General features: G+C 32.4%; 2 protein-coding genes across 24 annotated transcripts in view; both read left to right on the top strand.

Moving 5' to 3' along the window:
• The window catches only part of LOC105339818 (thioredoxin domain-containing protein 3 homolog), a 39,234-nt gene extending 22,644 nt beyond the window's left edge, over nucleotides 1-16,590 (top strand). For 22 of the 23 annotated variants that reach the window (XM_066076239.1, XM_011445563.4, XM_066076235.1 and 19 more), the window contains 4 exons: nucleotides 110-226; nucleotides 696-767; nucleotides 1,020-1,062; nucleotides 1,177-1,337. In XM_066076239.1, coding sequence (XP_065932311.1) covers nucleotides 110-226; nucleotides 696-767; nucleotides 1,020-1,024 — 194 coding nt within the window. In that variant the 3' untranslated portion in view covers nucleotides 1,025-1,062; nucleotides 1,177-1,337. Of the gene's footprint in view, nucleotides 1-109; nucleotides 227-695; nucleotides 768-1,019; nucleotides 1,063-1,176; nucleotides 1,338-14,937; nucleotides 15,010-16,331; nucleotides 16,375-16,488 lie in introns of those variants that run through there. The other variant, XM_066076229.1, reaches the window with a different exon arrangement.
• Nucleotides 16,591-20,442: 3,852 nt separating this feature from the next.
• Nucleotides 20,443-24,934, top strand: LOC117681453 (uncharacterized). Its single transcript, XM_034446043.2, has 5 exons — nucleotides 20,443-20,566; nucleotides 20,898-20,992; nucleotides 21,509-21,611; nucleotides 21,705-21,719; nucleotides 24,560-24,934. Exons 2-5 carry the CDS (start codon nucleotides 20,918-20,920, stop codon nucleotides 24,820-24,822), a joined length of 456 nt encoding a protein of 151 aa, XP_034301934.2. The 5' UTR covers nucleotides 20,443-20,566; nucleotides 20,898-20,917; the 3' UTR covers nucleotides 24,823-24,934.
• The last annotated feature ends 1,296 nt before the right edge of the window (nucleotides 24,935-26,230 follow it).

Below are 26,230 nucleotides of genomic sequence, written 5' to 3'. Positions count from 1 at the left end.
GAGGACTAGATTAGTAGCAGTGATTGTGTCTTAATTTGCTACGAAAGCCTAGTTTTGTGATATATGCTAAATTTACACCATGTGCACTGCTTGTTTGTGTCTGTAATAGCTGAAGAACCTAAAAGTGAAGAGGCAAAAACTGATGACGCCAAAGTTGAGGAGGCTAAAGCAGAGGAAAGTGAACCAAAAACTGAACAAACTGAATCAAATGAGGAACAGAAGCCAGGTAGTGAACTGTTTAAACTTCAGGGAGTCAAAAAACAACCCCTATTTGTCATTTTGTGTTGGATCCATTGTGGAATTACAATGCTTAGTGTATGGAGTTACCTGCTTTTGCAGAAAAGTGAATGTGCTTGCAAAGTTATGTGTGAATGATTTTGAAGTGTGAAATTGTACATTTGATATTTTTTTTTACACATTTTTATACAGTGTATGTAGTTAAGGAAATGGCAAGCATCTCATTAAATACCTACCCTCTAAAATGTCTATGAATTACAACTTTATTAATCATAACAATATTTTAGTACAATATACTACATAACAATGTTTTAGTACAATATACTACTTAGCTTGTAAGTAAAGTTCAAAGAGGTTGTCTTTTATTCAGCTGTCCTCCAATATATGTGTTCTTGAAACATCATATATGACTATCGTAGTTTAGTTGAATTGAACATTGATTTTGTATCATTTCTCAGCTGAAGAAGGAGAGAAGAAAGAAGAAGAGAAGAAGGAGGAGGAAAAGAAGGAAGAAGCACCAGCTGAACAAGGTTTATAATTGCACCTTTCTGTTGTTTTCTAATGGTTCACATTTTTTGTTTGTTAAATTGATTACAAAATAGATTAAGATTTAAATTTTTAAGAACCCTGTATTATTATAAGGTCAGGACCATATTTATTTAACACTTTTTTGTTTTTGTTGACAAATATAATACCAAATACATTTGTTAATGCTTTTTTGTTGTGAGAGATCTTCATACTCTATAGAATATCAATACAATATGTGCATTCATTCATTTCAGGTTGAATGGTTGAAATATATTTAGGACAGATTATAAGATTATGGTGAGTTAAACATTGAAGTTTACTTTAAACAACATTAATAAACCTTATCATTATATTATGATGTGTACAATAAAATTTGTAAATTTTTTTCATTTGTTTTTTATTTCTTTACAGTGAAATGAAAATGATTCCAACGAAGACAATTTTCAATGTGACCGAAGACCAAGAGATTGTGAGAGTACAATGGACAAAAAAATACTGTGACCTTTTGCCATTGTTGATATGTGTGTACAAGTGCTTATATCGTGATTTTTACTCCGTCCAGAAAGCCTTCAGTTTGTGATAAAAAAAACATATTATTCTTCATTGTTTATTTTTGTTTCTAAAGGTATTCATTTACTGTACCTTTTGCCTTCAAAATGTCTGTTATTTTTTACAATATCACAGTTTAATGCCTTCTAATTTATATTTGGCTATTAATACTTAATTTTGTGGATATATTTATTAGGAATTATTGTTTTTATTATGATTAAAATTTGTATTGCAATTTAAGAGTGACTTACTGTCGTTAGTCTTCAGCCAACTGGATCGATCAACTTTCTACATCATCAGCATCTTTCTAAATACTGTAAACACAATATATATCGCCTGTACGATATCTGACAAAAAAGCATTTTTGAACAAGTTAACGTGGATTTGATTTAGCGCATTTCTGAATGTGCCTACTATCTATATGTATATATTTGTCAATTGGCGGTGTACATGTACTTGCCAAACAAAATACACAACCAAACGTAATAAATTTAAAGTTAACATGTTATATAAAACTTCCAATCAAACAAAAACCTAATTAATAATTGTGATCAAAGGTTACAACTCGTCCTTTTTTAGACTAATGTTTAAAAAAAGACCTTTGAATACAGATCTAGCAAAATATCGAGGTTTTTAAACGAAAATAATTTGATTTTGTCTTTACTAAATAATAGTTCATAACTTAACATAACATACCTGAGAAATAAGAAAAGACCTGATGGTTAATTTGTTGGCCGCCCAGTCTCCTTAAGATTTACCTATATACCGGTAGTCTAAAAACCACGGCCAGTCGGCCATTTCACGATGCTTTACCGAGTGAAAGTGTCTGATATTTTTCAGTGTCTGAAATGATTTTTCATACCTGAAATTCATAAGATGACAACTGTGACTTTCTGTCTCCCTCTGTCTTGTACAATGGGCTTTGCCTTTCCACATGTTTTGCTTATGTCATCAAATTGATATCAGCACTCTACTTAAGATATTTTTTTGCCTTCCATGCTTTCGATCCTCAGCATATGCCATGTCCAGTTTTGTGTTCTAGTGGTTACTTCCCCTGATTGTTGTTTGGTACTTTCCCACAAGTAAATGTTGCCGATGGTACCCAGCCACCTTATTCTAAAGATGTTTCTCAGGCACTTGTTCACAAAAAAAAATTATCAATTTTATTGATGTCGATGTTTCTCTCCGGGTTTCAGATCCATACAGCGGCACCAACTTCTCCTTGGTGTTTTAAACATTCTGATCTTGGTTCCTGTTCCAATTGGCCAGCTTTTTCACACTGGTCTCAGAGCCTTTAATTCCTTTTCTAATGTTGAACTGTGACCTCTGATATACTGACAATTTTTTCTATGAAGTTAAATCCTTTATTTTCCTTTCTGATGTTGCAAATCGTGATGCTTACGGTTTGTTTTGAGTTGGATCTCAACCAGTTTCATTTTCTTTGCACTGATGCAATATGCCAGTTTTTTGGCTGTTGTTTGTATAATGTTGAGTGTCTTGAAAACGAAATAAACAGAGTGCAAATGTTTAAGTCAAGCTGCCGCCTGCCATACGAAAAACAGATATCGAAGAAAGAATGCAAACTTGCTCATTCCATATGCAAATGGTTTTGTCTGTCGCGATTCATTTCTTCAGTGGATGACTTGGCATTAAAATCCATCATATGCATGTAGTTTCTGTGTGGTGGGTATATCTACGGACTCGCCAAGGTACTTGTCAAACTTCGCTAGCATAGCCTGTTGGAAGCCTATATAATGCATGGTATGATAACGTCGGACACTCACTGGTCTGTTCAGTAATACTAGCCATTTTCAAGTGACTATCTAATTAACACACGCATGAAAGCTTTTGTCTGAATCCTGCTTGTCAATATTGCATTTCTTTGTCAACCTCCGTCTGTATCTTCGACAAAATGATGAACTTAAATAGGGAATGGAAACAATGATTTCTTTTCCGCTGTTACATAGAAAAGAGTCTCCTTTTTGGTAGTTTTACTGGTCCTTTGTGTCAATATTCCGATATATTCTGGTAATTTTATTAGAAAATGGTGAAGACAGGATATTGAAACATTGTCATGAAAAGGCTTCTGGAGATGTTACTAGTATATCAACTCAAAAGGTCTTCAGATTTTTAGATGCTTTTTTGCAATGAAGATATCTCTCTCTGTAATATCTTCAACGTTGATGATCAAAATTGGATTCAATCAAATGGACCGGTTAGAGGGGGTCGATTGAAAATGTTCTTGCCAACTTTCAAGATGATCTTCTAACTTGGTAAGAGTCACATTGTTGTTATCTTTAACGGGATTGTTGTTGTTTGATGGTGTATCCCCTGAATGTTTAGTGATGTTATAAAGGTACCTAATGTCACATCTCTTTTTCACGTCTTTCTCTCAAGCGTGATTGATGCATGTACACTTTTTTCTTGTTTGTCATCCTTTGTCACGTCTTCTCTAGAATCCGCTGTTTCTGTTTGTATGGAATAAATACTAGTTTTTGTTCAGATGTTGTTATGACCATTCCATATTCTCATGATATATCTTCTTCATTTACATTCAAGTGCTGAAATACGCTTGTTCTGTTCTTTAATGACAGTTGAAATTTTTCCACTATGATTTTGTCTTTTTGTCTCCTGTATTCAATTTTTCTTTCTCTTTGCTTCCATTTTTCTCTGTGACAAACGATTTGTAGTCATTGCAAACAATGAAAATATCATAAAATATATCTGCTCCTTTTTTGGGCTTACATCTTGCAGAAATGAACTCAATCTTCAAGCAACTGCATTGTTGAGCAACACGGGGTTTTGGTTTTTTGACTGGGATTTCAGTGCCATCAATAATAACTCTTGTGGAGGAAAATTTATACATATGAACATGGTTTTGAAAAAGGCTTGAGGATCTCAAATATGTACTTGATTTTTTTTAGGTTGGTGTTTTAATTCTTTTAATTTAATTATTTCCGTCAACTTATTGCATAGGTATAAATCAGTTACTGACAATAAATCATGTACAGCTGTTTTTTAATGGATACAAATTGGGGAAAGGGGGGGGGTGACATAAACCCAAAACAAAACTTTACAAACAACATCTGTGAAATTGCAAAAAATCTGTTGCTTGTAAGTGATACTTCATTTTCACCACTCTGTTGTATCAGATTTATGCAGTTACGTGTAAAGATAATGAGCTCAGTATTCGCTAAAAGTTATATAAAGTGCTATCAGTATTCGGATTTTTTATGATTCACATCAGATTTGACAGAATTAACAGTAAGCAACTTACCTAGTAGAAATATATAAATTGCATATCTCTCGTGAGTATTATTCATATAAAATATGATATATGACTAGCATTGATAGGCTTGACATCAATATAATGTGAGAATAATATAAGCATTTGTAATGACAAAGTAATATCATGAGGTATATGCGCAAAACTCCAGAATGTGGATAAATGTTTTTAGAACTAGATGATATTCCGTAAGCGCGCGAAATAACACTTAACACATTAATGGGCTTCGTATATTTTGTACACATTTTTTGCATATACTGTGTCCAGTTATTATTATTATTATTATTTTTTTTTTGCTTTCTTTTACTCTTTTATCATTTACTCTGGTGCAGGCACTTCGTAGTTAATTGGCAAAAAGTCTTTGTTAATGAGAAAAGATAAAGAAAAAAGTCTTTGATCTACTTTTTTTCCAAGTACATGTAATTTGATTTCTACATGCAATTGATTTCATTCAAAATCAGCCCTCTGTTTAATTGAATTGTAACACTTTAATTAAACATTGCTAAAACTTACACATGTTTTGATCAAAGGTACATTTAAAGGTATTACAATGGATCTTGTCGCAGAGGTTATGTTGCTTGTCACAGCAGTCACCATTGTTGGAACAGTTCAATCTCAAGTACGTGGTTACAATTCATTATATACTAGTTTCAGCTTTGATTTTTCTATGTTGATACTCATTTCCAAAAATTTTTTCTACAGGTAAAACTATTCAATGTAAGTACGTCAACATATTATTTTTCTTCCTAGTTCATACATAGTGACGTTATACCTATAAATAATAATGTAAATATGCCTATATAAATATATTGCCTTTTGTCTTTAAAGATTCCAAAGGCAGTAAAAATGAACCTTTTTTATCTGTTAGTAAAATTTTATTATATATACATTGTCAATGTACTTTACATGTACATGTACCATACCATTATTTCAATATTGCTATTAGTTATATGTAACAACTTATGCCATAAGATGTATGTCTTGTGCAAATCAAGAATGAATGGATGTCTTAAAAGATTCCAAAGGCAGTAAAAATTAATGTTTAAGGTCCTAAGATGGGATATTTTAGATACTCAGAAATTTAATTTAAAAGAACGGATCAATATGCATTTATAGATCTGGCATAAAAAATTTATTTCAGACTCAAGTTGGAGTTATTTATTTAGACTTTACCAACATGTATGAGGAATGGATTCAAAAGCTACCCAATTTACACTCATGTAAATCCTGAGTCGGTGCAGTTTACCCTTTTTAAACCACGAAGCGTTTTATCAATTGTAGAATAAACGGTCATCTGACCTTCAAAATGACATTAAATTGTACAAAATTCAAACGTAACATCAGACGGGGTTCAAAAAATATATTATTGCTTTATATTCATGTTTAGGCCATTCGGTAGAATTCAAAATAGTTCAGTAACAGTAAGGAACTGAAGTTCTAAATGAAAATATTCCAATTAGTCTGCATTAAAAAAAACTAGAATACCAAAAATATAGTACTTTAAATGTATATGACAGTATTGAAAATGAAAATGGTTTTATTCTTATTGAAAACAATTCGAATCTCTGCAAATATAGGTCTATACTTAGCTCCATTTTAACATAATTAACTCAAGTTTTTTTTAACTGCAGGCTACAATATTTCTGGCCGTGAAAAATCCAACTATGTAATAAAAAGATATTATTGAATTCAAATGGAATTTATATAAATAAATGTAATATGTCAAAGAATATCAAGGCATGATGTTAACATTAATTCTAAAGTTTTCCACCATTCACTGTTGAATAGCTAAATGTTAATTTTTTTTTAATTATAGAGAAAACTAAATGCTGTCATTAGATAGTAATATCCGCACCAAGTGTTTGCCCCTAAATAACACTGTTTTGTATCAGTTTAATTAAAAATTAAGGACACATGCAAGCCCTGGTAATACATTTAAAAATTATAATTTTCATAACTGAAGGATGAGATCCCTTCCATATGATAATACACATGAGCAGCACTTTATGTGCAATTTGGGGTTGAACTATTTGCAGTGAATTTTCAGTTAATCAATAATCTTAACATTTCATGTCATAGAAAGTATAATGGTCTATATCATTATTACAAACAAAATTAAATTATGCCACCTCTCCACGGCGGTTGCCAGCTTTAGATTTGCTTCTGTGTGCCTACATGTACATAATCGTGTGCACGGATTTAGAAAAGGGGTGGGAGTAAGGGGTCCAGACCATTCCATGCATGTTACAAATAACTGATCTTTGTCTGAAGTTACGTAACTTACACAACACAGGTATACAGGTCTCAATAGCGGGTACTAGTTTTACCCAGCTCTTCGATTTACATGTATGTGTTTTTCATATGCAGAAAATGATTAGTTTACATGCATAAACATTTCTTTTGTGATGATCAGCTAAAGGGATTCATATTGTGCTCTAATTGGATTATCATTATGATGTTGACCAATATAGGAGAGCATAATACATGTAAAGTGGGTATTATAGTAGCACAATATTATGAGACATCGGTATGTACATAAGTATTACTTTCACTTTCTAAATAAGTGATCTCCCTTTGCTAGCATACTGTATCATCATCTATTAATATTTAAATAAGCTTATCATCGTGATGTATCCTATCGCATTTGTAAAGTTTCTGCCATCTTAATTGCAAAAGTTATTTTTTCATTTGTCAGACTTACACTATTGAGTTGACCCCATATTGATCCTGTAACAATTTCGTACTAAATTTGTGTATTACATGTATTTATAAGTAAGTGTAGAGACTTATCATTTTTATATGAGTTATAATAGGAAGGAAGGGGTCTTTCTTTCCTAATGTATTATAATGTATTATAAAGCATCAAATACAATGTAGGCCATTGCCGTATGGGATTGTTCTGACCCCATGAAACAGGAAAATACAATACATCTTCTTATGTCATTTTGATGCATCAAATGGTGTAAAGTACATTACCCCCAGGTGTTGTCTTTAACCCCCCCTCCCTCACCCCTTATGAAAACAGAAATAATGATACACTGTATATTTTGATAACTTTTGAGATCCTCATCCCTAAACTATATAATTTATTCTTGCTCTTTGTGTCATTGCGCATCAAATTGTATATAGGTTATGCCCCCTTGGAGACACCCTGACATTCTAGAACTAGAAATAATAAAGTATTTTATCTTATTCATATGTAGTGTTTGATCCATGTGGGTAATTCCTAGCCTAATGATGACACTGCTTTGTTTAGGAGACTTTACAATTGCCCCAAATAGGTGAATACACATGCATATAACATTTTGTTTATAAATCTCAAAAATTAAATTACCGTATATACTCGCCTATAAGTACGGTTCGCCTATAAGTCGGTTGCCCTTTTCCAGCTTAAATTTGAAGATTTTGCTGTTGACTCCCTTATAAGTCGGGTCACTTTTTCAGGACAATTGATGTACAGATACTCTCAATAAATACCACATTTTATCATACATGTTTTGAGTTCTAAAAAAATTGTCCTTTTTTCACCCCATAATTGCTTCTAGACTATTTCTATCATGGGTCTATGATGTTAATAACTTTTGATTTTAAATGCCATTATTTTTTATAACACTAATTACAAGTTAGTAATAGCTTCAAAACTACCAGGTATTTAAATAGAGTCCTTTTGAAAATTTTATGATAGTGATTTATTTCCTTACTGACTGATTAGGTTGGTAATTAGCCCCTAAAACTGGGGTGTTGGCTTGTGTTGTTTTAGGTGACATGACCCCTATATCTATTATCACCTTAGGTGTGAAAAACTGACTGCTTGAATTTTTTTTTTATGAACACAGGTTCAATGCATTTATCTGTTTATTATTTAAAAAGAAATGTTACTTACTTTTCCCTTGTGAATTTTTTTTACTATGTCTCACCTATAAGTCGGACCCCCACTTTTCACTCAATTTTCTACTCCCAAAAATCCGACTTATAGACGAGTATATACGGTAAGCAATTTCAAAAATGTTAATGTGCATAAGGAGAAAAAAAGCAATCAAGAAATGGTTTAAAATTTGCTACTGTACGCATGTAAGAATGTAAGAAGACTGAATCTTTAGAACCAGGTTTGATTGGGGGGGGGGATGGATGGATGGAGTATAAACATTTATAATTTGAATAATTTATTGTTATTAATTTTAACTTGTCGATGAATATTAGTTATTGATCCCAAGGTAGAAATATAACCTCTGATCATTTCTCAATAGATCATTTGTGAATTATGCAGGTTGTAATGTGATTTTTTTAAGAATAATTTTTTTACCAGTTTATAAAACTTCTTAGACCCCAAATTATATTTTGATTTTAATAGATCATTCGACAATGAAGAGAAGTGTAAATGTAAGGTTATTCTTATTTTAAGCATAAATAAATGCAAGTTTTTTAATTTCATTTTATCTATAGTTTGAGGAGGAATACATGCTCGTATCCAGAAAATTTTCCAGGGAGAAGGGGAGGGGGGGGGGGCAGTTTATATATAAGTTTTTTTGGGGGTGGGGGTTCCAAGGCATATTTTTTACTTTTTTATGTAATTTAACATAAGTCTAAGCCATACTACAGTCATGAACATGAACAGTATAGAACAAAACATAAACTAATAAATATATATATATATATATATATATATATATATATATATATATATATATATATATATATATATATATATATATATATATATACGTGTACATAGGAAGTATTACAAAACATAGATGATATATCTATATCTGGGTTCTTAATTTGAATCATATATCATGTACATATATTTATATTGTTTCTTTGTTCAAGGCATTTAAGATGGTATGTAGGTCATGATCCCAAGTGCTCTTCCTGAAATTATCAAATATCACAAAAACAATTGAGATTATAATTCCCACCTTAATCCAAAGATATTATTTCTCCTTTGGTCATGGTTGTCAGAAATTGTCAATTATCTTTAAATTATTGGTGTTTGGTGATCCTATCTCTATTTAATCTTTATTATTAGGTCTCCCAAATGAAATTTTGAGACTCATTGTTTTTGTACGGTTCTTATTACATGTATTATTATTTTAAGACTTCTTCTTTTTCTTCTTTCCCGCTTTGAACTTGTTTCTCAGAGATGGCTGAACAGAATTGTACAAAACTCTAGGATACAATAGACCTGCATATCTAGTTGTGCACCCTAGTTTGATTTTTCTCATTTGGGGTTAGACAGCCACTTTTCTGGGAGGGGGGTCAAAAGGGTGTGGGGTCTAACATTGAACCATATGGGAAGATTCGTAGACTCTATTGTAAATGGTAACTTGAAAACGGACAAAAATAATACTATAGGGTTTTCATAATCATATATTGACTGTTAATGGCAATATATAGGGTTTATTAGATCTGACCCCAGGGGTCATCCCCACCCCCAAGGAATTGGAAATTACTATATATCTCAGAAACTGTTATAATCATGATTCCTAAACCATATACATTCTTGTTCCTTATATCAAGGGGCATCAAATGTTATGTAGATTATTGGCCCTGTGGGTGGTCCTGACCCCTCTCGAACAGCAAGCTCTTAATATCTTCAAAACAGTTGAGATCCCCACCCTTAAACCATATATATTCTTGTTCCTTGTGTCAAGAGGCATCAAACAGTATGTAGGTCATGGGCCTTGGGTTGTCGTGACCCCCCTCGAACAGGAAGTGCACGAACATCTCGAAAACGGTTGAGATCCCCACCCCTTAACCATATATATTCTTGATCCTTATAGGGCATCAAACGGTATGTAGGTCATGGGCCTTGGGTTAAATTAAATTTTTCAAAACCGTAATGCACATCTCTAGAACAGTCCCTATCATATCCCAAGATATGATGTGTCTATCCATTTAATCAGAAGAGTTCTAGGATCTGTGTTTTTTTTTTTCGAGTGATAAACGTCAATTTTCTGCTACTATTTGACTCCCTGGATGAAATTTAAATTTTTAAAACCTTACTGCACATCTATAGAACAGTCCCTATCATATCCCAAGATATGATGTGTCTATCCATTAAATCATAAGAGGAGTTCTGGGATCTATGGTTTTTTTTTGAGTGATAAACGTCAATTTTCTGCTACTATTTGACTCCCTGGATGAAATTTAATTTTTTAAAACCTTATTGCACATCTATAGGACAGCCCCAATTATATCCCAAGGGATTACATATCTACTCCAAAAGTTGTAAGAGGAGTTCTTGGAACCATACTTTTTTTGCAAAAAAACGTCATTTTTTGTTGCCAACTGATCCCCTTAATAAAAAAATAATTCTGGAACCTGATCACACTTCAATATGACACCCCCAATCATAGTGTAGAAGATCATTTGGCTACTGCAAAAAAAATTGACGTTTTTGAAACTAGTTTTTTTATAAAAAAAACCCAAAACAAAACCTCATTTTTCAGCCATTAAATGACCCCCAGGACAAAATTGAAAATTCTGAAACCTTATTGCGCATCTATAAGATACCCTAAAACATATTCCAAAAGAAAGTAAAACGTGACAGACGGACGGACGGACGGACAGATTGACGGACGGACGGAACAGGGTAACAACAATAATTCGAACTTTCTTTAGAAAGTGCGGGTATAATCAATTTTAAAACATTAACAACGCTATTCAACAGTGAAGAACATTAATAACAGCCGATGAATCCAATAAAATGTATTGCATTATGTTCTGATTTTTGTATTTTCGTCTTAAGGTGAATCAGGAGTCATTGGAAAACACACCTCCAAACCTCCTCTAAGCTGGCCTTATATACAGAGCGTTAAATTTTAATCTCATTTTGAGGAGAGGCCGACCGTAACGTATGGTCTGTATTTTCTGGATTCCGATCATCGTACAAATCTCCGGGTAATAACGGAAATCACCGATGTTACCAAAACTGGATTCCGGGTGAAACTTCTCTCATGGGACGATACAAAATTATATGGAGCTAAAATTAATTGGATGGCATGTGGAAAGTAAAATGGCTTTAACGGAAAACGTGTGTACTTGTGCTCATTTAAAATTATATCATATTCGGTGGTGGCATATATATATATGTTCCCCACAAGCAAAAAAAAATATGTCTACATGCAAATATTTGTTATCATGCAAGGAACCACAATTTTTTTAAATCTTGTTTTTTAAACAGAAAAAACCCAGGAAAAGTTTAATTTTAAAATGATTTTTTGCCTAAAAGCAAAGGACAATAAACAGTTAGATTACGAGAGAGTGTTACCGATGGCAATATTAATTGGGCACCACCAGGAAAATTTAAAAAAAATAAAATAACTTTGCAACAAAAAGGATAAACATTCGACAGATTTATACACGGTGATGTGCAACCAAGAGTCAGGGTACCATGAATTAAAGAGGAACTATCTAATGATATTTGAGTTGTTTTTTTACTAATTAAAGATTACAAAGACGTCTATTGAATGACACCATTATAGTCGACCTTGTTACAAATGCAGAAAATAAGCTTACAGCCAATGAAAATCATCTCCAAGACAGTGATATTAAACATGTAAAAAAAAAAAAATAAAAAAAATTCCCCTTTTAATTACATGTATTTAAAAAGGATTAATCAAGTGCTATTTTCATGTCGGGAATTTTATTGTAAATTTGTAAGTTTTTAAATTTTGAAAAAATATCAAAGTACGTAAACGATAAATATTTGTCTTTAACCAAAATTTTAGAGCATGGGAATCGTATATAATTACCGGTATATTAGATATGAGGTTTTGTTCTCCAGATATGACGATTTTGCCTCCGAGGATTTTAGAATTTTGAAACCGAACTAGATGCCGTATGAAGGACAACCTGTAAGACAAAAGGTCGGACATTACAAACACTGTATAGTGTAGGTGTATACCCAGGTCAGATACTTGCCGGAGATTATTAAAAAAAATATGTCAACTTTCCTTAAAATAAGTTAAGGCATTAAGGATACAAAAAAATATATACAAACTTGAAACGAAATTGAGTACAGCTAAGAAATTTGGCACTTGTGTCAATCTATTTATAAATAGGTGAAACTGTAAGGAAGAAATATATTGAAAAGACTAGGCAACGCTAATGTAACCTAGTTATTAATCTAAGATACATGTATGATCAAGCAGCCACTTGCAAAGACCAAAATGAAGGTTACAGAATATGTTTTATTATACATATTGCATGGAAACATGGCAAATGATTTCAAGAGAAAACAACTAACACATTTTAGAGAATACCAGTACTTCATTGTTTGTTGTTTTTTTTATCAGCAGTTACTATGTATTCTTGTAGATCTGGTGAAGTCCTTTTAATTACCTCACTTTTTTTACTTTTTTATACAACTTCACAATCTGACTCTTAAAATCTAAATTTGACATACGAAAATAAATAAATAAGACACATAAATCAAAAAGCATAAATGGTACTCAGTTCATCTTGATCAACTATTTCACATCGGTGAATTTTCAACACAAGATCTGCCTTTTTAACTCTTCAGAAATATGTCTGTAATACTGTGTCCCCTTGATCAGATCTGGATATTTCCGAATCAGTCTTTTCTAATATTTTGCTGGGTACAGCAAACAGTCTATGCTGAGAATTATCTGAATTGCAAGTACCGGTAGTTGATTCTGATGTCTTGTCTGGAAGGGCAAAACCAACCGACTTGCGTTTTGTTCCTGATACCTTGCTGTTAATTCTATATAAATTTGATTTTGAAGGTATTGAATTAGATTTTACAGATCTTCTGCTAAAATGGGAATGTAGTCTATATTCTGAAGATGCTGAACTAGTTGATGATTGACCTTTTATGTCCATTGCATGTAGCTTCAATTTTGAAGTTTCGGAATTTTCATTTTTCAAAGCACTGTTGTGAATAGCTTGTAGTCTCAGTTTTATGCTGTCATCAATGATGTAGGTTGCAAAGCTTTGTTTGCGTACTCTCTCTGTCTCCTCAAGGATTGACTTGTTCCAACGACAAAAAAGCAACTTGAACTGGAAACGACACTCTTTGAACCGGAAAATGTACAGAAAAGGATTGACAAAGCTATTCAGCAATGAGGCCATGGCAGATAGTCCCTTAATGATAAATTCACTTCGAGTCTGAACATGTGTGGACAATATAAATTGGCAAATCATGTATGGTGTGTATAAAACAGTGAAAATTATTGTAATGAGCAGAATTTTCTTAATAGTAACAGCAAAACAAATTGTTTAGAAGTAACTATGTTTCAATTACTATGTACATTTTCATAAAATCAAAACAATTTTTTAATTAGTTTTTAATTACTAGTAAATAAATATCTACTAGTTGTAAATTCTTATTTGTTTCCTATACAATTGTACAAATTAATATTAACCTAACATGAAGTAAAGAACGTCTTGTAAGCGCAGTCAGGGTGCAGAGCACGCCGTGGACGCGCGGTAAAAACTCCTAGCACGTCACGAGCGCTTGGCGGAGACTCAGTGAGAGCGTATTTTTTTCATCATGCATTAGATAAGTTAGTTATTAATAAAAGAAAAAAAGGATTGGGAAAATGTTCTATTATTTTTTCTTCAAATAATGAGATATTAATGGTGAGATTTGGGAAAAATAAAACTATCCGATTTGGGTACAATTCTACCTTTTGTTGGGAATGAGCATGCAAACAGACAATTTATGATTTCCTATATATCAAGGATATAATGGGCTGTTGAAGAAGGGAGAGGACCACATTGTAGAAGATACCATGGAAATGTTGCGGAAAGAAATCGAAAGGCATGAAAATGTCTGTTTGGATACAGGTTTAAAAATACGTTACCGTTACCTCTATATCTGAAGGTTCCAGATAATTTTGGTTAATAGTGGGTAGAATGTTACATTTAAAACAAATACATTTATTAAGACTATGTAAGTTTATCAGGAAGTATACCTGTAACATTCAGACAAGAATTCATCAAACAAACATCAAGCTAATGGTTGAAAGAATCCTGAAAATAAAATGAAAAGGATTTGACACCAGAAGTGAAAGGTTTATAGAATTTGTTTACATTTTTATACAGTGTATGTAGTTAAGGAAATGGCAAGCATCTCATTAAAAACCTACCCTCTAAAATGTCTATAAATTACAATTTTATTAATCATAACAATTTTTTAGTACAATATACTACATAACAATTTTTTAGTACAATATACTACTTAGCTTGTTAGTAAAGTTCAAAGAGGTTGTCTTTTATTCAACTGTCCTCCAATATATGTGTTCTTGAAACACCATATATGACTATCGTAGTTTAGTTGAATTGAACATTGAACATTTTGTATCATTTCTCAGCTGAAGAAGGAGAGAAGAAAGAAGAAGAGAAGAAGGAGGAGGAAAAGAAGGAAGAAACACCAGCTGAACAAGGTTTATAATTGCACCTTTCTGTTGTTTTCTAATGGTTCACATATGTTGTGTGTTAAATTGATTACAAAAAAGATTAAGATATATATATATATATATATATATATATATATATATAGAGAGAGAGAGAGAGAGAGAGAGAGAGAGAGATTTAAGAATTATTATTATAAGGTCAGGACCATATTTATTTAACACTTTTTTTGTTTCTGATGACAAATATAATACCAAATACATTTGTTAATGTTTTTTTTTGTTTTAAGAGATCTTCATACTCTATAGAATATCAATACAATATGTACGAGGGTTGTTCGGAAATTATTGAGACAACTCGAATATTTTCTTTTCTAATTGACGAATTTTGGTGAAAATTGGTATAGTCACTGAAGAAGCGCCAACAAATAATAAACAAAGTAATATAAAAAGAATATCTAATATTTTGTTTACACCGATATATAAACAAGTCAGTGGTCGGGGTACCCGGTGTAGCCATGAACTTGGAGATTTAACAACTTTAACATCTATTTTATAAGTGTCCGTAGAATTACAGTTAATGATTAAAGAAATCAAATTAAATATGTTCATTTTGCTATTCTTTGCGACTAACTTTTGATTAAGTTTCACTGATGTTCGAGTTGAAATACGAATATGGTACACACATATTTACCAAACAATAGGAATCTGAGAACGACTTTACATTGAATTCTGACGTCATGGCGGCGCATTGAAAACCGTCAAACTGGTGGAAATATCAGAAGACCTTTTAAGGCCACGCAATTGCTTAAAATAACTATACGATGACAAGACAAGGTATAGAGCTTGAGTTCATCCTATTTTTTCACTGATTGTTTAACTAGAATTAGGCCTTAGGGATTAATTATCAAGTACTTTTGACACACTAACCGTTGTCAACAATTTTAAAATATATATATAAAATGACTGCAGGAGACATTCACAGTAATTAGACTTTCGGGTAAAAATAACTCGACCCCCCCCCCCAAAAAAAACAAGAATGAGAGAAAATGTAAATGATGACATCTTGAAATGAAAACAAAAGATGAGAAATAAAGAATAATTATTATTTCCGTTCGTTTATAAGGTGTTTAAAACACAGGAGCAATAAGAAGCAATAAAATGACGTTGCGAAAAGTTGGTCAGCTTACCATGAATGATCTTTTCATGCCATGGACAGGAAACTTTTCACATTGATAATCTCTATCCTGATTTACGTTTTGGTGAAATTTCAAGAGTTTATCTTTCTTATTAAAAGAATAAGAGAAAATGTCTCAATAATTTTCGAACAACCCTCGTACATTCATTCATTTCAGGTTGAATGGTTGAAATATATTTAGGACAGATTATAAGATTATGGTGAGTTAAACAATGAAGTTTACTGTAAACAACATTGATAAACCTTATTATTATATTATGATGTGTACAATAAATTTTGTTAGTTTTTTTCATTTGTTTTATATTTCTTTACAGTGAAATGAAAATGATTCCAACAAAGACAATTTTCAATGTGACCGAAAACCAAGATATTGTGAGAGTACAATGGACAAAAAAATACTGTGACCTTTTGCCATTGTTGATATATGTGCACAAGTGCTTATACCGGGGTTTTTTTCTCCGTCCAGAAAGCCTTCAGTTTGTGATGAAAAACATTATATTAACCTTATGATTATATCAACCTCATCGGTCTCGAAATGTTGTTTGAAATATATAAGTCTCGGCTAACGCCTCGGCTTTTATATTTCAAAACAACATTTCTCGACCTCGGAGGTTATTCTGCAACATTCGCAAAAACTCGTACTTTATTTCTTAAATATAAAACTTCCAATCAAACAAGAACCTGATTAATCAATTGTGACTTGACCTTCAAGACGAGGGCTTGATGGTCGTGGCCATTTTATTTAGACTAAATCAATGTTTTAAAAAAGAGCTTTGAATATAGATATAGAAAAATATCGAAATTTTTAAACGAAGATAATTTGATTTTGTCTTTACTAAATATTAGTTCATAACTAAACGTATCATACCTGAGAAATAAGGGAAGATCTGATGGTTAATGTATTGACCACCCAGCCTCCTTAAGATTTACCTATATACCGGTAGTCTAAAAACCACGGCCAGTCGGCCATATCACGAAGCTTTACCGAGTGAAAGTGTCTGATATTTTAAAGTATTTTCTGATTAAGAAATTCAAAATATATATTTTCTGATATCAGAAAAGGATTTTTCATATCTGAAATTCATAAGAGAACAATAGTGACTTTCTGTCTCCCTCTGTCTTGTACAGTGGACTTTGTCTTTCCACATTTTTGCCAATTTTCATCAAATCTGATATCAGCACTCTAGTTCAGATATTTTTTTTTTGCCTTCCATGCTTTCGATGTCAAATCAAGGCTTGCTTTGTGATATGGGAGTTTGCTTTCCTCAGTATATGCCATGTATTGATGTTATCAACGTTTCTCTCCAGGCTCCAGATTCATACTGAAGCACGGACTTCACCTTGCTGTTAAACATTCTGAGCTTGGTACTTAATTGTTCCCATCGGCCTGCTTCTTCACACTGGTCTCAAAATGGAAGAAGCTTGTTGAGCCTTCTTTCTCCTTTGTTTATAATCTTTTTTGTGAACTCTGATATACCGACAATTCCTCCTAAAAAGGTAAATCCTGCATCTTCCTTTTTGGTGTTGCAAATCTTAATGCCAACGGTTTGTTTTAAGTTGATTCTTGTTTTCTGCGCACTGATGCAGAAGTCAGTCTGTGTGGCTGTTGTTCGTAGAATGGTAGTTTGATGTTGAGAGTTTTGAAGACGAATTCACATAGAGCAAATGTCATAGATCAAGCCAAGACTTAAATGTCCACTGTTTGCTTGTTAGGCTGCTGTTTGGCACAAGAAAAAATCATATACTAGTATAGGAGATAGTGTAGTATGTCAACTTGTCTCGCTCTGGTGTTGATAGTTGTCTGTAACGATTCTTCAGTGGATGACTCGGCATATGAATCCATCATATGCATGTAGTTTCTGTATGGTGGGCATCCCTAAAGATTCACTAAAGTATTTGTCCAACTTTACTAACGTATGCCTGCATAGTGATATCTCCCACTTGCAAGTCTGGTCAGTAATACTATATAGCAATTTTCTTCCTGTGACTAATCAACACGTGAAGGAACGCCTTTGTCTAAATCCTGCTTGTCCATTTCGCATTTCTTTATCCACTTCCATCCGTATCCTCGACAAAACGATGCTCTTTATTGAGGATTGGAAACTAATTATTTTTTTTTCTGTTATTAATTAGAGAAGTGTCTCGTATTTGGTTGTTTTACAAAGAGTCCTTTGTATTCTGATATATTATGGTAATTTCACTAGGATATTGAGAGCTTTAAGATTTTTTTTTTGCTTCTGTAATATCAACGTCGATGCTCAAATTTGGACTATATTTAATAAGGATAGACCTGTTAGAGATTACTTTCACTTCTTTCTCTCTCGCCGGATTGATGCATACATTCTTTCCTTGTCTGTCATCCTTTGTCACGTCCTCTCTGAAATCTGCTGTTTTCAATTGTGTTGGATAATTTATGAACTTATGATGTCGTCTTCATTTTTTGCAATATTTTTTTGAATTACATGCTAAATTAACATTCAGAAATTATATCTTGTTACATTAAAGTTTTATAATTCAAAGAATTTAAAACTATCTACCTACCTAAAACAGTTCCCCCCTTTGCCTAAGGATGCTTTGTCCTCAAAGCTGATTAAATCTGCTTTTCTACGAGATGATATATTCTTTTTTTCATGCATTTATCAATTTGTAATATAATGCTAAGCTATGCTACTGTACAAAAATATCTATACAAAATTTGAGAAATAAAAATTCAGTGTACCTGAGAGAAATACATGTATAAACATCATTATACAATTTATTCAATTACAGGATGACTAAAAGACAAACTTACACTTATATGAAAGGTACAAAAATGTACTTAAATACATTGATGTCATTGAGAACATCATGAACCAAGAAACGAAATGGATATGAAGTAAATATATGCAGCAATGACACATAAAGTGGCCCAAAATCAATAAAACAAAGGTATTTACTAGCCGCAGCATAATAAAGGGTTTTTTGAAAAAGAAATGTAGTTGTCACATCATGAAATCCAGTTATCGTGTAATTTTGGTCAAAGAAGAATAATGTTTGCAAATTGTATGCAAACAAATGAAAAACTCACAGATGAAATTAATTCACAATTTTATATGTAAAATGAAGGTACATATAATGCACGTAAATCTTAAAGCACATGCGTAAAAATGAAAAAAATGTTCAAACACAAAAAATAAATTAAGGAAGGTGTTTTTTGGTAGTCAAAGCATCAACATTGAAAGTACCATAATGTGGCAATGACTGATACAAATCATGGTGATGAGTGATAAAAATTATTCTTTTGGCTTGTAGAGCGGAGAAAAATTTCAAGGGGATGGTTGATATTATAATAACATTAATGGTACGTGTCCCAGAAATGTTTGTAACATGAAAATCTGACCGATGAATTTTCATTTTTAAAGAAAATTGCTGTATATAACCACCAATTTTGGAGGACAAATTTTCCAAAATGAAGATATTTAAAACTCGGATCAAAATACATTCATTTCAAATTGTTATAGTTTTAAATTCTCTGAGTTTTATAACTTTAATGTAACATTTCTGATAGACTTTACGAGTGTCTTGGTCCGTAATTAAATCAACCAGCCCCTTTTTCTTGGTATAAAAGGAAAGGCCTCAAGAATAAAAACATTTTTTTTCTAAAATTGTTGTTTATGTTGGGGTTACGTGGGGTTGAATATCCTGCAGATCTTTAATGGGGATAGAAATCATTGTTTCGATTAAAAATTCTTCCATCATGATTAGGTCGTTTTGTCTCTTGTATTCAAATGTCTTTCCCTTTGCTTCTACTAATATTTTTCCACTGTTACGAACGTTTTAGTAATAGTACAGTAACCGTGTGACCGCGCAGATTCACGCGGTGCTAAGGAATTCTTCTGAAACTGCATCCGTCGTGTGCAATACGAACTGGGCGTGGGAATGTTGGCGTCGAGGGTACAGGGCATTAAGTCGAAACGCACCGAATATTGGTACTTGAATATAATATTTTTAATGATTTTAAAGTTTGATTTATTAAGTAAACGCATGGTAGTCCAATCCCTTCAATTTAAATCAAATATATTTCTGTAAACATATTACATACCTATGCAAAATGATCTGCTAAAAATTAAATAACGTAGTTAATAAATAAAGGGAGAAATAACATAAACCCAAAACAAAACTTTACAAACGACAACATCTGTGAAACTGAAAAGAAATCTGTCGCTTGTAAGTGATAGTCATATTTGCCACTCTGTGGTATCAGCTTTGTGCAGTTGCACAGTTAATAAACATGAACCTGGTATCAGGTATCAGTATATAAAGTACTATCGATATTCTAATTACTCATTCACTTCAGGTGTGGCAAAACAGTAACAATAAGAAATCTACGAATATAGAAATTGCACTTCTATCGTAAGTATTATTTATAAAATATTATGTTTGACTATCATTTATAAAAAAATTTCAGAATAAATAATTAATTTTCGACACATTTACGTTGGAAAAAATGTAAGCTTTCGTAATAGCAAACTAATTACTAAGTACATGAAATAATCTCATTCGAAACTACAAAATGTGGATAGATTTTTTATAGAATGAGGAAAAAGTCTTTTATCTTTCATCTTGTATTTAAAGACGTTGATTTTTAACTGTAATTTATTTTCATTCAAAATAAGTCTTTTGTTTTAAATTAATGTTCATGCTTCAAAAACTCTTTTCTTATACTTACATGTTTTGATCAAAGCCTTTAAGGTACACCGAAAGATGACAATGGGTCTTATCGCAGAGGTTTTGTTGCTTGTCACGGCAGTCGCCATTTCTGGAACCGTTCAGTCTCAAGTACGTGATGCACATGACAATGCATATTTCATAAGACAAATTATATATATTTAATTACGTTCACAATCGATCACAATTTTTTGTAAAAAAGTTTTCTTTTTTTTTTTTAAAGGCATGCTTATGAAACAAAGATTTGCAAGTTTTATATCTTGCTTCAAACTTGACAGCCGACAGTCAAATATTAGTATACTTTACGAAATATCTTATTTAAGTATCTGATTCATTAGAAATTGAAAAAAAAATAGAAATGTAGGTTACCCATTGAATACAATAAGTGAAAATTCAATAAAGATCGGTTATAGGAGATGTGTAAATAATCTCTCTCTCTCTCTCTCTCTCTCTCTCTCTCTCTCTCTCTCTCTGTTTACGTGCGTGCATTTGGCCATTGGTGGTAGACATTTATTTGAAAAAAAATTAATTATCAAACAGCAGTTTATTTATTTGGCATTCTCCTTGACATAACATCCATGATATCTAACAACAATATGATTTATAACACTTTCAATCGTTATGCAGAATAGCAACGATGAAAGACAAAATCGATCCGGAAACGAACTGGTGTTTCATTTAATGAAACAACTGTACGACATGAAGAAACAGATAGAGACACTACAGAATCGTAAGTCAGCGTCTAAAAGTTGCTTGAGTTGGTTCTGATGTTTCAGCATTAATTTTTATTCGGATTAAAATTTCCAATTTCATTTTATTACAGGCAAAACTATGAAATGTAAGTATTTCATCAATGTGATAATTTTTTTTATTTGAACATATTTTATTGCATATACATATACAAATGGTTCGAACACAAGTTCTTACAACTTACGAGGTTCTTACCAAGTAAAACAATTTACAACTGTATAGTAGTTTAGAATGGAAAGTACATAGAAATGGATACTACTAATATAGTTAAGTTATTGAACAAACGTACTTATAAAAACAGTTCTGTTTGACTTTGGTCTAGGCAGTAACATTGAAATTACGAGAATCTGCCACAATCTCTTATAAATCTTTGAACAGCTAAAAAAATATGTTTAAATTGACACTCAGAGATTCATCTCCCCACAAAAGTAAATGACAATTAATAATGTGAATTTGATTTAAGTTCAAAAGGTTAGAAAACAATTCATTTCGTGCATTGGTATAATTTTTACAACCAAAAAACAAGTGATAAGAATTTTCTGGTAATCCACATTGGCAATTAGGGCTTTCAATTATATTTTTTCTGAAAAGGTCGAAGTTAAAGATACAGTTATGTCTAAGTTTTGTGTGTATGATGTTAAGTCGTCTCTTGCCGAAGCAAAATTGAATATAGGATGGAGGTTTAATTAGTAGAAATTTGTTTTGAGTGTAACAAAAATATTGCTTTTGTTTTGGATGGATTAAATTTTAACAGCCAATTAGATGACCAGTTTTCTAGAACTTTCAGATCATGATTCAGGACATAGTCAATATTGGCAACATTGTATGAAGAAGATTGTAAAGAGTTATCATTAGCGAACAGTAGACACATTGAAAGCATATTTTCTGACATATCGTTAACATAAATCAAAAATAGAAGAGGGCCAAGAACTAGGCCTGAGGTACACCAGCATTGACACATCTACAGGAGGATAATAAGTCCTTATACATAACTTTTTGTTTACGATTACATAAGTAGCTTTCAAATCAATTAAAAATATTGCCACATATACCATATGTTTGTAATTTTAAAAGTAGACCTTTGTGCTACACTCTGTCAAAAGCTTTTGACAAATCAAAAAAAAAACCATACTGTACAACAAAATTCCCTTTCATCTATAGCTTTAACAATACTTTTCTTGAACGAATTCCAAATAAACCAAAAACTGTTGACAGTTGCCGTTATGAATATAACTGAAATAAGCAAAAAGGTGCAAAATAATGAAAAACATTGAGAGTATGGAAAAACACAAAAACAAATCAAACAATATTTTACAAGTGTCGTAAAGTGGGTGAAAGGTATTGCATGTCCTCAAAACAAGTGAAAGTAGGACATCAGTACCAAAAGCAATGAAAAAAGTATTAAATGAACAAGAGATACTAGAGATCACATGCAATATATTAAGCATATGCAAGTAAACAGGTATGTACAAGAGAGACGTATTTTGTATAAACACGTACATGTACCTCTTACTAGTATATGGAAAGGTAAAGAGGTAAGCACACATGTGATACACAACAAATACAAAAGCACACGTGTTTGACATTGTAGTAACATCTAAGCAAAACATGATTAAATGCTGTACAATTTTTTATTAAAAAAAAAACCAAGCAAACTGATTGGCTCTGAACTTGGCTTGGTTGACATAGGAAGGGAGACATAATAATATTTGTTTGCTATTTACACAGTCTGTCCGAAGACAAAGCGCACACTAGTCAGCGTTGCAAGCGGCAGCGGCTGCATAGCTTGGATGGCGGGATTTACCTGTTGCCGAAAGTTTATTTACATCTTCTTCGGAACGAATGGGAATTTTCTTGTCATTGTTAAGTTTAACAATTATTTTCCCGTCATTAGTCCAGCAGAAAGATGCATGGCCTGTTTTGACAGCTGCACGGGCCTTCTTGAACAGCAGGGCCCTGTGTCTTGTTAGAGCCTCGTTGACGAATATTTTGTAATTGTTTGTCGAGTTTGTGTTGAAGCTCTGTAAGTTCTTCTTATTCTTAAAAACAGCGTCACGGTCTCGATATCTTGTGAAGCGCACAATGATGTCCCTAGGTCGAGACTTTGAACCTCGTGGAGGTCCCAAACGATGTGAATTGCTAATCGAGTATCGATCGAGGGTAATTTCAGTTGATTTCAGAATGTAATTGTTGACAGTGTTTAGAACGACTTGGTCAGTATCTTCATTGTGTTGCTCAGGAATTCCAGAAAATTTCAAGCAGTTTTTCCGACTGTATTGTTCAAGATCGTCTACTCGGGTTTCAAGATAATTAATCTTTTGCTCAAGATTAAACATCGAGCCATTATACGTCAGAATACTATAAAATTTATGCCTATATTAAGATTCTGTTGTCTTTAAATATTCGAAAGGCAGGCAGTAAAACAGTTATTTCAAAGGTGGAGCATTTTATTATTTATAAATTGAAATTAAAAGCACTGCATGTCACTGAAGATCTTTTTCTTTACTAAAGGTTTAAGAACTAGTTATGGTTCTTCTGGCCGTAAGAATCCAAACATGTACTATCGACATGTTGAAATATATTTAAGGAATAAGGAATCATTCTTTGAGTATTATGAGGTAATAATTTTGGTCGGGGCGTGGTTAAATTTTATGATGGATTTTACCACACTCCGACCGAAATTATCACCTCATAATATTAAAAGAATAATTTCTTATTACTTATATTCATATTATTTCTAATTTCTACACTTTAAAAACAACATTTCAAAACTGATTCGTAATGTTATCACAGACAAAGAAAATGTAAATGTATGATTTAAAAATATTAATGTTCATACAAGATGTCTATGAAAATATGAGCTTTAAAGCAGAGGAATGCATTTAAAAATGTTCTACATAATCTTGTGATTTTGTGTCTTTTTCCAAGGTGAATCAGGGACCGCTGGACAACACAAAGCCCCTCCTCCAAGGTGGCCATACATACAAAACGTTAAATTCAAGTCTCCTTTTGAGGAGACGCCGACCGTGACGTACGGTCTATTTCTTTTGGATTCTCTTCACAATACTAATGTACGGATATTAACGACAGTCACTGCTGTTACCAAAACTGGATTCCAGGTCAAATTAAATCCATGGGGCCCTACAGTGTTATATGGAGCCAGAATTAGCTGGATGGCATGCGGAAAGTAAATTACATGTACTAGTAGCTGACTGAAAATAGCTGGATGGCACGTAGAAAGTAAAATAGCTGACTGCAAAAAGTGTGCACTTGTTTCCATTTAAAATAAAGAATTTCAAAGCATTGATTTCTATATGTATAAAATTTCTAACCAACGCGAGTATCAGACAACATAAACGTAAAATAATTGACGCTACATGCGGCCATTTCAACATGGGAATAATGATTAATAAAGTTTTTACTGAGCTTGTGTTTACTAGTATATGGAATTGTTATGGTATTTATTTAAAGATGTTGAATAGGTGGTGCAAGAGAGATATCCAGTCATTATGGTGTTCCGATGGGGCCACTTTGACATTTGCACTTTCGCATTAAAGGGCGAAGATGCGAAAGTACGAAGTTGCGTTGATTCGCAAATCATGTAACGGTTTTATTCGATCTCGGGACCTGCGGGTTGGCAGACCGAAGCTACACCCATTGCGCCACAGAGATAAAAACCAAAAGTTGGCGATACGAACTGCTTCACAATTCGTTAACATCGCCATGTTGTGACGTACTGTCATGAAAAGTAGAAGTAACTGGGTGTCGAGGATCCTTAAAAACCTACATTCATAAACTAGTCCGAAATAGCAAATATGATACTATATAATATTATTTATTCAGAAATTCCACCCTGGGCAATACAGCCCATCAGTTTACAACATTTCACATATTACAATATAATATAAACATTAGACTCTTTGGAGTCTAAAATGTGGGAACCCCCTGATCAAGTGTTCCACAGTTCTCACAGTTCCACACATTACATATAATAAATTAAAATTATATACGGATTGAAAATACAGTTTTGAGTCAACAAGTGTTACACATCACTAAAGGCATAGTATAAATTTTAACATATGTTTACATGCATTCAAGAGAATGTGTTTCTTAAATACATTGAATGAATTTCATGCAATTGGGCAATTAATTATTACAGATTTTAAAATAAAGCACATTTGATATATTTAGCAAGACCAACGTGATCCAAACCCAACAACTGATGTAATTTAATGTACTTGGAGACTTATAATAGCACGCAAATTATAATATTTTGGACATTGAAGAATAAAATGAAACTCGTCTTCAATTTGTTTAGTATCACAAAGATCACATAATCGACGGACATAATAGTCCGTCTGCTCTTACCTTGGTATCTTCCTTTTTCAATATTTAAACAATGTGAAGACAGTCTTATGCGAGCAATATGTGTCTTAAGATTATTCTGGATTGGTTTTGTTTGGTATGATTGGATTTTCGACTAATTGTGTTTTGCAAGAGATCTATATAAAATACACTGTGAAGAATTTTCAATTTCTTTGTAAAATAAGTGGACATCGACCTAAGTCATATAATTTAATACTTAATTATGGGTCGCTG

Source organism: Magallana gigas, chromosome 2, assembly GCF_963853765.1.
Source record: "Magallana gigas chromosome 2, xbMagGiga1.1, whole genome shotgun sequence".
Taxonomy (NCBI): Eukaryota; Metazoa; Mollusca; class Bivalvia; order Ostreida; family Ostreidae; genus Magallana; species Magallana gigas.
The sequence above is the reverse complement of the archived record's forward strand: the minus strand, read 5'-3'. Positions and strand labels throughout refer to the sequence as shown.

Coding starts and splice junctions, on each gene's coding strand:
- LOC117681453 (XM_034446043.2), top strand. CDS start 20,918: ATGACAATGGGTCTTATCGCAGAGGTTTTGTTGCTTGTCACGGCAGTC. Junction 20,993..21,508: donor CTGGAACCGTTCAGTCTCAA/GTACGTGATGCA, acceptor ATCGTTATGCAG/AATAGCAACGATGAAAGACA.